Here is a 12,549-nt window from a genome sequence, read left to right on the forward strand (position 1 = left end):
ATGGAAGGTAGCAAAATTCTTGCTGTGTTCAGTGGAATTGTGAGGTCTGCCTCACAAGATGCAGTACTGATACCTCCCTGCAGTATTAATATACAGTTTCCAGCTCAAGTCTGTCTCATTTTCTGCTAGGTGGAATAAAACCAACTTCCTCAATTTGCTGTTACTTTGGATTATGTGAATAGATCTGTTGCTACAGGCAATGCATTTACAATTAGATCCATTCATTTGTCACGCTGCTTAGAGAGGGCTGAATCTTCTGCATGCTTTTTTCATTTAATTTTAACTGACTTAATTAAAGCATATAAACAAAACCAGCCATTTCTGTCCCCCCCAAAAAAGGAACTAGCAAATGTTCAGGGTATCAGTGTTCCTTCTTTTTTTTGCATCACATTGGGATTTTTCTTAAAATGCAGCTTTCTTACTGAAAGGAATGGCTGATAAGTTACAACAAATTATTAAATATATATATATAAAATATATTTAAAATGCATACAGAGATAAATGCAATATATTTAATTTAGAACCCTTTGTTGTGGGAAGGTTAGCTTTTTTTAAATAGACATAGTCCATCAGGTCAAACACTCACAGACTGCTATTTGATAGGGTTCTGCTACACATCTTCTCATTCAAACATTCATTTCTTTCTGCTTTTCATTTTACATTAACAACGGCAAAAGGCCCCAAACAATTCTAATTTATTTCTATGGCTAATGATTTCAAGATTATTTTCTGTGCCACATACTACTCTGTGCCAGTATATATTGCCACAATTCAGTGACTGGTTTGGTAATCTAATTCATTCATTTGCAATGCAGATCACAATTGATCTTGAATGTATGCCTGCAGATTACATAGTTCCATAAAAAATACCCACTCTAAAAAAAATTTCAGTGATTTCTACCAGACAATTTTATGTTCAAGTTAATAGGTAGTGAATAAGCAAAACAAGTTATTAGACATATCACTAAGAAGACCAGGAAGAGCTGATAGCAACAAAATCAGTAGGTAAATATGAAGCCATTTCATACTCCTAATTAAAACTAATTAATCTTTTCAATGACACAATGGCATACTTTCTACTCATAAATTGACAGTACTCCAGGAAGTCTGAAACAAAATAAATTATTCTTTGCTTGTTTGCTACCTGGACAAAGATCAATAATGCCTCAGGGCAAACACAGTCTATAGCCAATCTCTTAATGTAATTCAAATTGAAAGGAAAAATCTGCCTAATGGCAAAACCCACAGACCAGTCACATTAAAAGAAGAATTTGTGAAGCACTGTATATACATTAAAAAATCTAGGCAGTATATGTATGCCTACAGAAAGATTGCCCTTAGAGCTTCCTTAACACCGTTAATTCAGCTTCGAGTTACCTTGGTGTGTGCAGTAATCACTACATGCTTTTGTGCATTGGATAAAGAAGACTGCAAATACTGAGGCTTTACATGCAGATGCCTGAACTTTTGCTTCCTTAGTCATTAATGTTGTTCGGTAATTTACTGCTATTCATCTGTCCTCGGCCAATGTGAACGTTCAATAGGTGTAACTGCCTCCCAAAACGGTTTTCATAGTTTAGTATCTTCCATCACCCATTAATTCAGAGCCAGCCTTCATGTAATTAGTTAACAAAAGCAATTGGAGAAATTTTTCAGGGTGATTACTTTACACTTTGAAGTCTTGTGTTTTTGAATTGCATTTCATTTGCTGTCTGGTTCATGCTGATCAAGAAGTGGTTTAGACAATCTGAAAAATGTGCATGTGTTCTGGTGGTTTTCAGAAAGAAAACGATGCCTGCTTTTCTGTCTGCCATTTCCAGAAGTGTGGCATTAGCTGAATGCACTTTGGTTGGACATAGTACAGATGGGTCAGATATAGGAGCAAGTCTTGGACAGTCCAAGACAAAGGACAAATACTGGCTCTGTTGTGCAGGTCTCTGTGTTTTTGAAGGGCATGCACTCAGCGACAGAACAGCCACCTCCTTTAAACTGCAGTAATTCTCACCAAATATGATGCTGTTCAGAGTAAAAATAGTGATCCCAAACCTTGAATCGTTGCCTAGACTGGTGGGAAGAAGCCAACACTGTTAGGATTAGTGCAAGAACTGTTAAAAAAGAAGTCAAAAGGTGTGCTTATCTGTTTGAATGCACAAGAAATCTTTTCTGGGTATTTTTGAGTATTGCTAGTAAAACAGCACTTACTTGCTTTAGACTGTTGATTGTTTCATGTATCTATTCAAAGTAAATGAAATAACCCCCCAAAAGACAGAAAATTGGCCAGTGATGAGACTAACCATGGAAAATTTCAAATGAGAAGGAAAATCTTGCTGAAACTTATGAGAAAACATGAACTAAGGAGATTAAAGACTGTTTTGCAACCTTCATACTTAGGCTTGTTGCCATGTGAACAATCTCTTGATATTTCTTAGTACATTATAGGAAAAAGAAAATTGATACAATGTAAAAATTTTGTTTAACTATGGACGTTCTTGCTAGACAAATCAGAATGTTTGAAAGAAATTACAACATCATTTTCATTTTAAAAATTAATATAAAATTTGGTCCTGTCAGTATACTTAGTAGACAGGTGCATGTTTAAGAATTTTATTTAACAGTGTAAATGTATGGATTTATAACTGTTCTTATTTCTGGTAAGTAGCATGATAGACTTCAGCCAAAGTTGAATTTCAGGAAGGTGGATACACAAGTGAGTGTGTTATCAGAGGAGCCATTTACAGCACAGAAACTACTAGTAAATATAACTGTGAAAGGTATTGGACAACAGATGTATAAAAATTATTATGCAGAGTTGTTTCAATTTTCATAGTCCCCAGATTCATATTCTTCCTCATCTTCATCATCAGAATGGTCATAATAGTCCCCATATTCAATGCTGTAGCTTGCACTTCTACTGCCAGCAGTAAATGCAAATGCAGGAGATGAGCCTGCAAGACATAATTGAATCAAGATTAAATTAGTTGTAGATAGGAACAAAGAGGAAAGTGTGGGGTTGGATCTGTACGGCAAGCTGAGTGTTTCTGAATCCTTGTTAAGTTTTCTATTATAAGGAGAGGGTTTTTATCCAATGACTTGACCTCATACCACCGAAGCTCATGATATATGAGCAAATTTCTATATCATTCACATTTTAAAATGTTGAAAATACATTTAATTCCCAATACTAGTAAACTATGAGTTCAGTCCTCTGTAGATCCTATGCACCTGAAAATAAGACCAGAGCTAATGAAGCTTAGAAATCCACTTGCAGAAACAAGGTCAATGACAAACGAGACCAGTGACAAACTCCTCTAGACCAGGAGGCAAATATAAGACAATGTGTCTTTATTCTGCATTTGCCAGGAAACCCAGTTCTCCCTGGAGGAAGAAGGATGTTATTCTGCAGGACTGGGCCCAGTGCAAAACAACAGTAAAGCTATTTCTTACATCTTTCGAAAATTCTCATTAAGGAGCAACAACTGTTTCCTTCCTAATTTTTTGAAAAATAAACATCTAAGCAGAACTGCCATGGTTCAAAGACTCCTTCAGCTACAACAGCTGTTGTTCTGGGTGCAGAGTTCCTACTAACATCAAAGGACTTCTGTAGGATAAGGATAGTGGAATAATATGTGTCTCAGCTGTATGGCTATAATCCACAGCTTTCTGCTTTCTGGAAGCTGGTATCATTTGCAGCAAAATAGTACTATATTAACCCCCTAGGGGATAAAGTAAAAGAAAAGCACACAGAAAAGTTAAAATTTGGACATCTTAAGGTAATTTCTCATGTCCTTCATTTGCATTCTGACAAACCCATCCTTTGCAACCTGCTTGTATGCATTTTTATATTCTTCACATCCAAATAATAAAAAAAAAATACCATCAATGACTTTCAGTCTTGCAGAGGCGTATGTTGCACCATGCTTATTTTTGGTGTGGCAGATGTAAACACCTTCGTCTGATTTTTTGAGGCCTTGAATCTGCAGCCAGCCTGTCACACCATACTTCTGAGGCCCACCTCTTGCCTTTGAGAAGAGAAATAAATAGGTGAAATTAAGTAACTAGGAGACCATGATATTTCTCAAAATAATTGTGGATGGATTAAACATCGTTCCAACCTTCACTTTTTGTTTACTGCCATCATGCTTTGATTCCGTTTGTTTCTGCTGCTCTATGTTTTAAATTCACATTGCTCTGTGCCTCTGAGTTCATGCTTTCCCATCGCTGCTCTTTAAACTTCATTGCCCTTCACAGTGCTCTCATTCCTGTTCCTTCTCATGCTACTGATTCCCGGTGCTCCTCCTGTCTCTTGTCCCAGCACCACTTTTTGCTGCTGCTTCAAAGCATTGCCACCTGTTCTCAAGCTCAGAAGTTTCTTCAGGATGAGAGTGGCAGGTGGGTCTGGGTGAGTTGTTCAGGACCAAGGGGCCTGACCAAGCTGGCACTCAGCATCCAGGTTTTAATGGATTGGCATGACATACCATGTAAAAGCTCATGACAATAGGTTTCAACTGACTTGGGCTAAAGGGTTCTTAAAGGGATGAGCTTTCTTTTCCAAACAAACCACACAAAACCATTAACAGATGTTAACAGAGATGGTCTCATGCTGAATTGTTTAGTGAGATAGGTTAACAGGTTCAGTTTAGTCGCTGAGGTGACCAGCATTTGGATGTGGCTCCGTGCACCATTGCTTCTGAGCAACTTTAAGTCCACTAATCAAACTTGTGTTCCTGCTGCCTCTGGAAACATTTCTAAATAACTTAGACCCTTAGTACCTCAGTAGTACTAAGATTAGCTTTTTCTGTGCTTTTTCTATCTACATTTTTGTTCAAGTTGTGCCCCATGTCCATTGGATCTTTTGGGGCTTTTGGGCTGTGTATTCAGAAAGATGGATTTGCCATGCATTCCTTGCATAGTCTCTGTTCATATTCTTTGTCCCTTGGAGAAGACATGCAGATGCAGGATTCACCCTTACTGAAGTCTGCCTGTACATCTGGCTTTGTTAGCTTGGCTCCCCAGAATTTTATTTCCATTTCAAAGAATTAGCATTTTGATTTATTTAATTTTAGCTCAAACTTTCAGGCTATTTCTAGATTTGCTTGAAGCCTATACTAATGCCATTCTACTCTTTCCCCTCAGATTAAAACACTGTGTCCTCCGTAAAATGAGCAAGTTTCATTGCTTTCCTTTTGAACACCTCAGGGACTGAGCCCAAATGGCAGGTCTCCAGAAAGAGCATCTTGCAAAGGAGAAGTTTAGATACCTGCCAGAATTGTGCTTTTGCATCAAGAGTAGTAAAATTGTTGCCAGTAGCCATCCTTCCCACAATGCACCTTCTTTTAGGTAATAGCCTAAATGGTTCCATTTATATGTTCATTCAATTTTTCCAGAATCATACCTACATAAGGAGAATCTTCCATCTTTTCTTTCCCTGAAGTGGGCCAGATGGTACCCTGGCTGTTACTTCTGCTGGGACTGCCGCAGCAATGATCCTTGCACTGACTGAAATCATAATTCTTTACGTAGTCAGAGGGCCCCTATTGGGAATCTATTTCTTACAACAGTATTGTGTTCTGTAGGAGGAATTCACTGATTAATCACCTTACTCCTCATCCCAAACTGTAGAACATGGAAAAACTCAAGTTTTACCTGTACTGAGATGTGGGCGTCATCTCCTGGCAGAAACATTTTATTCCCCTTTTTTTTCCATTCAAGGTGTGGCATAGGATAGGCTGACACCTCACAGCCAAAAATGACATCATTGCCTGTGAAATTCTGGACATCCTGAGGTGGCATAGAAATAACAGGAGCTGCAAAGAACCGACAGAATGGTGCTTCAGAAGACAGTGAGCAAAAGACAACACAAACACAAAACCATATAACATTAATTCCTACTTTATGTGATAAAACCGGTTTGCCTTTTGCCATCTCGCACACTGTGAAAAGCCACATGATTCCAAGCAGCTTTTAAAGCTCAGAACACCTTGTGTCCCGTTAAAGGGTGAACAGGCTTTTTAAAAACACTTATTTCAAAGGACCCATCTGTCCTTCTGTTTGCACATGATCATGAAACTCAAGCTGAAATTAGAAGTTTAATTTGTGTCCCATAAGCTGTCATCATAGACTAGGTTCAAGGCCCACCAGTCAAGTGGCCTGTACTGGACTAGATCTTCAGAGGAAAGTAGAAGAAATTATGTAGCAGACAATCACAGAGTAGCTTGATTGTACATGATAGTTCTTACTAATTTCTGTTTCATATTGGTTAGCTTAAAAGCTAAAATACTGAGATTGCTAGCTTGTCAAAATTTGTTTTCTGAGTACATCATTGCCTTGAACTTGCTAAAATCTCATCCCCCTCTGTTACCCATGGAACTCATTGCAGCAAGTTATAGATTAACAGCATTAATACATTTCACATTTATCCTTGATTGCTATCAATTTCATCTCACGTTCTTGTTATGAGTAATAAAAGCAATTGAAATCCAATTATTTTTATAAGGTTTTATGTTATGCTTATTATAATTATCAGATTGTCACTTACTTGTTTCCTATTGTTCTCTTACCCTCATCCCCCACCACTGTTTATTTATCGTCTCTGAATTATCCTCTTTCACTTTTTCCCAATGAAAAAGCTGACATTAACCACGAGAGGGAGCCAGTCCAGGGATTTGAAGACATTGAAAAAATAAATTATCACCTGATGCATTCATACGTGATTTAAATACATACTCCTCTATAAGCATGTATGAACATACACAATTTTAACAGGAGATGATGATATGTAGAAGCAGAAAGCAAAATAACATAGTTGCTGTTATCACAGCTTTCCTATTTTGGAGATCTCAGCTTTTTTTTCCTGATCTATTTGTCCTCAGCAAGAAATGTTTTTCCTTCTAAAGTCCGTTTTCTTTCTATTTCCATACCAGTGTTTAAAAATGAAAGCATTTTCTGGTCCATTAGACTTGTCTTTAATTATTGCTTTTATTTTTGTACAGATCCCAGATGCTTGGAAACAGAAACTTGTAGTAAATAATTAATATATTTTTACTTGCAATATTTGAATCAATATGCAGGTAGAGCATTTATGCTTCAGCATTTGGAATTGTAACAGCCTGTTCCAGATTTTCAAGCAAGTTTCTAATACATGTGTCAGGTTTTCAGGATTGATATCTGTGCAGAAAATATCAAATGTATACTGATTAAAATTAATTGCAAACAAATTATACAGCAAAATATCAATTTCCCCATTTATGAATACCTCATTAAACAATCCTGCTACTCTTCAAAAGTAAGATTTTAAAACTAGGATACTTAAGCCCTTAAATGCTTGTTCTTTCATGAAAACTGTACATTCAGAATCTATTATTTCAAGAATCTTGTATTCAAATCAGCATTAACTGAACATCTTGGATGAGAAATTTTTTGCCTATGAATTTATCACATAGGGTCTGATATTAAAACATACTTTGAAACATTAAAACTTGGTGCAGCCACGCTCCCTTTAATGATACATCCACTGTAGCTGAGCTTAAAGTGTAAAAAAAGAAACCAAATGTCTACTACACTGACTCACAAGAGTTCTTTAAATTATTCCTGTACAGAGACAGCATGAAAAACTTTTTAAATAGGCAGATGGTGACTGGTTAGTATTTTTGTTCTGGTGCTAACACAGGTGTCCTACGGATACACTGACAACATTAAAGTATTGCCAAGAACGGAGTCCTGCTTACATGGCCGTCCACAGACATGGCTCAGCCATGCGAGGCTGAGGGCTCTGGCTTCACCGTGCCATGCAAACACATCCTCAGCCTCAAGGACCTAAGGGTCTGAGTTACAAATCTACATTATAGCCGTTCACATACAAGAAATTTGTCTGGCACTGTCTACCATACACCAAGACAAATTCCACGCTGGAAATACCCCTTCCTCCATTAACTGTAAGAAGAATACAGATGATAGCTTGGAAATGTCTAGATACAGTCTAAGTCCAACCCAGCTGAGTACTTTTATTGAGGTAGTTAAGGCTTTGCTGGACCAGGGCTGACCAGGACCGGCATCATGTGAGATCAAATTCATAGCAAGGAAGAAGAACCACAGTTTTGATCTAACCAAACTGCCTTTTCTGAATCTGAACACACAATAAATACTTGAATCATCTACTCAAACTTGAAGTGCCTCCAGAAATAAAATAATACTTGTCTCACAACACCATTTGGCTGTATTTTACAGAAGAAAATTGAAGTAATGATGTATCATTTTTAAAAAAAATTACAAAGTTCATTTTTGAGTGTTTCAGATTTTGTGTTCAGCCAAATTCTCCCATGCCTATCTGTGTGTAATTTTTTTGCATAAATGTATCTTTAGAAACGGATCTTTACTGTTATGATAACTGTCATTTTGATTCCTGCGGTAGATAATTTTTTCTTGATAGCTATAGAAAGCATTCTGATATCTCACTGTTTGGAGGTGAATGTACAGTAGCTGCTCCTTTCCTTTTACAGTCCCAGTCATGAATTATCCTCATGTGTTACAGAAGACATAAACCAGAAGCCAGGAAAAGTCATAATACTGCTTCACCTTTCACAATCAACATTAACCCAGTATCACTCCAGACTAAAGAATTAGATAATATGATATTTTTTTCCCCCTTAACTCATACAAATTTTAGCTAATCTATGTCTGATTTGATGAAAATGGCAGAAAATTTTGTGGCTTGTTTATTTGGTTTTTTACTCCAAAATTTATGTTTAAAATAAACTATGTGACACAGCTCAATATAAAGAGAATCACTGCTAGATTGTTCCGTTACTTCATTAAATCATTAGCAAGAGAAGTTTGAATATGAATGGGGATGGATTAAGTGTGGACAATCTGTATATAATTAATGTACTTAGTAACCTTGGTAAATTATTAGATAAACTGATCAAAACTAGCTTTCAGGAGAAGAAAGGCTTTTTCAGTGTTTCTTTAGGGAGCTAGGCCTTTTTCTTCTCCTTTTTCTGGTGACAGAAGAAAGATAAAAGGCTATACTCTTCTGATGAAAGGAGTTTATTGTTATTTATTTATTCATCGGTTGCTGTATACAATTAATCCGTTTGGCATCAATAGGAAACAGCAGATGCCTTGAAGGAGAAATAACAAAACAAAGTACTTTGAGTCGAGTGAAGGTTATATTTATAGCTTCGTACCAAAACCCCACAGTGTTTAGTGTTTGTTTCTCATGCAAATTGGAGCCAGCGGAAAGCGAGTGCCACAGCGAGGTTGCTACTCTTAGAGCCAGACTCCCTGTTGCCTTTTGTCGTCAGTTGCAGCCATGAAAAACCAGGCTAAATCACGGTGCACTTTCACATGCCCACTGTGCTGCTTCAGATAGCTGCCATGGCGAAGGTGGGGATTATTCGTAGACTCCTACGGGAGACCGAGGCATGGTGACCCCGTGGCAGCACCTCTGTGCCCTGCTGCTTGCTGAACGGCCCAGGCTCCTTCCAGGGTCTAAAACACAATCTACAAAGCCAGCATGGTCAGCTGTGGCTCAGAGAGACTGAGAAGAGGGGCACTCGTACTCCCCCTCCCCGGCAAGCCCAGCACCCACCTCGGGCTCAAGTGCTCTGCTGCAGCTGGGCGCATACAACAGCTGGGCACTTTCCTCTGCAAAAGCCAAGGAGACAGGCCCCCATTTTTCTTAACTAAACTCTGCGCAGCACTGACATGGCTATGAAGTTTCCCCCAGGCTTCTGTGCAATTCAGTAAGCTGAGCGATCCTAGGAAATTCCTCTGCATTCCTAGAGAAAGCGACCAACATTTCTGGGGACCCAGGGAAGCAGTGGGAAAGTGTTGGGGGTAAGTGTTGGGGGTAATGCCTGCATGCAGAGCAGCTGAGCTCATTCCTCCTGCTTGATGAGCGGTGCTGCGTGCCTCAGGGGTGACTGCAAGGCCTGGTGGATGACAACACCAGCTATTAAAAGTGGTAGTACTTCCAAATTAAAGCTTTTTGTACGTGGCCAGTTCTGTTTAATTAATTAGAGCGGACCATTGCTTTAAGCCTGTATGCCTGAACAGCTACCTCTGCTGCAAAGTTAACATCACTTGCTACTAGAGTGACACTTCTAACTGAAATCTTCCTGAAGGGGTTATGCTGCAAGAACTAGTGCTATTTTAATCCCAAATAAGAACACCTACCCGAGGGCTAACAGGCTTTCAATCATACCATGAGCCAGTATGCATTGAGTTTTCTGAATGTCTCTTTACTGACAAGCCTCATTTCCCAGCTTAATACCCTAATGGCAAATAAAGGATTCTTTAATGGATCTTTCTCTTGCAACTACAGAAAGAGGAAAGAAGTCTGGTATTAGCTGATCATCACTTTTCCTTTAAAGTATTCAATAGCCAGTGTTCATTCAATATAAAAGCACAGCACACAGTCTAAATTGGAGGCAACAGATGGCTAGCGAGGAGTGGATAGAATGTACCCAAGTTACTCTCATATATGGACCTTTGCCAGAGATGCAATTTCAGATTCCCAGAACTGTGACCCATTTGTGGTCCAGAGACCTCTTCTACTTACTTCATTTGAGAAAATATTTCATTAACTTTAAAAACAAAATTTCTCATTCAGAAAACAAAAGCCTGTTCACTTTTTCATTTTGTATTCATGTGACTTAGGTGAAAGGTGCCGAAGAGTAAAGATTTGTAATAATGTGAAGAATGAGAACAGCATATGAGCAGGAGGCAGGATTCCCCTGTACAACCCAGCTAAGAATCCTTCCATTAATAATCATCGCAGACAACTGTTCATGCACTGTGAGTGTCTTTAGGGAAATTGTTTCAGTTTGATTTTGTTCTAATATTTGGATTTCTATTTCATGGGTTAGCTAGATTTTATGGTGTTTCCAAAATTGGATTATTTTGGACTTTTTTGTGAAAAGACCTGTTAACTAAGCCCTATGTTCTTCTATTGCCTCTACTTCACTGCTTACCGTATATACACAGGTGGATACACACGTCCATATACATACATGTATGTGTGTGTGCATATATATATATGAATGAGATCTGCTTTGCTATCACCATTTTAATATCAGGTCAGTCATCATATGATAATAATTAATTGCCCAGTCCTCGCAGACAATCCTATCTGTTTACCTATTCCCAATTTTTGTAGAAAATACCTCATAGTCTGCTTATTCAGAGCAGAGCTAGTCTGTAGATCTATGGTTTATTAGTCAACATGTGATTTAATCCACTAGTCTAATATAGAGGCTTATAACATACAAGATTAAGTAGCAGCTGCTGAACCATGTTTAACGGAAAGTAGTATTATGAAAAAACAATTATGACAAAAATGCAGTATTAGTTTAATAGACTAGAGTATCTAGTAACACATCTGAAAATAAGAATCAGATCTTTTTTCAGTTTGGAAGTGCCTCTGTACATATTACCTGATTCACATGGTCCTTTATGTTTCATGCTGATATTCCTTTTCGTAGCATAAGCCTTGTTGAAGTGACAGATGTTCTCGTAGGTTTTCCCTTCAGATCCGCAGATGCTCTCTTGAGACTTGCACACACACTGGGGTTCAGGGACTTCCCCAAACCTTGCTTCCTCAGCATCCAACCTGCACTCGAGGTTGTCCCCACATTGCCCGTAAAAATGATTGCCCTGGTCCAAGTCGCAGATCTGACCTTCCACGTTTCCACATTCAGGACAGCAGCCACAACGATCCAATACAGTGCCGGCTGGACAGTCTTTAGGCTCTGAGCAAAGTGCCAAATCGCATTTTCCACAACTATCTCCTTCCCTTAACAGCCTCCACCAGCCTCGGTGGTACAAGGCAGGGAAACTCTGAGAAACCTGCACCAGTACTACCAGAACTGCTGTAACCATCGGGTGCTTCATCTTGAGAATGTAACGAACAAGCAGAAAAGGTCCTTGGAGTAAAGCCAGGGTGGGGGGGAAAGAAAAAGAAAAAAAAAAAAGAAAGAGTGAGCTAGTGAGAGAAAAACATCACAATGCTCTTTTTGTTTTAGAAAGTAAATTCTATTGCAAACATAGGCTTTAAGAAGAAATTAGCATCAAATTCCTAATCTGGAACTGATAATAAAAATGCATACAAACCCACCGGCTTTTCTCTAATGCAGTTTGGAATGCGAGTATTGCTTGCACAGAAACCAAACTGCCCCTTCTGACAGCTGAGTTGAAGCTCTCTGAAAAGCTGTTTGCTCAGTGTCTCCTTGAGCCAAATTTGCAAAGCACTGCTCTACTGAAACAACATTATATTGCAGCTATTGTAGAAAGGAGAACAGGGCAAATTAGTGTAAAATTAAGACATTAACTGCTATAAGCTTTTTTGTTCCCCCCCCCCCCCCCCCCCCCCTCAGTTGAAAAAGACGGTCGCAAAAAGATAAACGTGGGTACAGAGTAGCACCCAAGGTATCAGTACCCTAGAGCTGAGCCAGTGCTCTAGAGACTGGAGCAAGGTTTAACACCAAATTTCATCCATTAATGATCACAGGTAGGGGGTTCTGAGTTAACAATTTACTTACAGGCTCTTTACAA

General features: G+C 38.6%; 1 protein-coding gene across 2 annotated transcripts; it reads right to left on the reverse strand.

The window, feature by feature from the left end:
• Positions 1–2,610: 2,610 nt before the first annotated feature.
• Positions 2,611–12,193, reverse strand: LOC126050927 (kazal-type serine protease inhibitor domain-containing protein 1-like). 2 transcript variants are annotated; one of them, XM_049829484.1, is made up of 5 exons: positions 12,113–12,193; positions 11,433–11,921; positions 5,644–5,804; positions 3,875–4,019; positions 2,611–2,945 (listed from the first exon to the last, which is right to left on the reverse strand). In XM_049829484.1, the coding sequence occupies exons 2-5, from the start codon at positions 11,887–11,889 to the stop codon at positions 2,815–2,817; spliced, it is 894 nt and encodes a 297-aa protein (XP_049685441.1). In that variant the 5' UTR covers positions 11,890–11,921; positions 12,113–12,193; the 3' UTR covers positions 2,611–2,814. The 2 variants fall into 2 exon arrangements, with proteins under 2 accessions (XP_049685441.1, XP_049685442.1); XM_049829485.1 differs by having other exon boundaries at positions 11,433–11,889; positions 12,113–12,149.
• Positions 12,194–12,549: the final 356 nt, after the last annotated feature.

This window comes from Accipiter gentilis, chromosome 26 (genome assembly GCF_929443795.1).
Source record: "Accipiter gentilis chromosome 26, bAccGen1.1, whole genome shotgun sequence".
In the NCBI taxonomy this organism is placed as follows: Eukaryota; Metazoa; Chordata; class Aves; order Accipitriformes; family Accipitridae; genus Astur; species Astur gentilis.

What these genes read in the sequence shown, in the direction of transcription:
- LOC126050927 (XM_049829484.1), bottom strand. Translation starts at nt 11,889, where the DNA reads ATGAAGCACCCGATGGTTACAGCAGTTCTGGTAGTACTGGTGCAGGTT. An exon ending in TAAAGGACCATGTGAATCAG is followed by an intron (nt 5,805 to 11,432) that starts GTAATATGTACA and finishes GGTTCTTTGCAG; the next exon opens with CTCCTGTTATTTCTATGCCA. An exon ending in ACGCCCACATCTCAGTACAG is followed by an intron (nt 4,020 to 5,643) that starts GTAAAACTTGAG and finishes CTCTTCTCAAAG; the next exon opens with GCAAGAGGTGGGCCTCAGAA.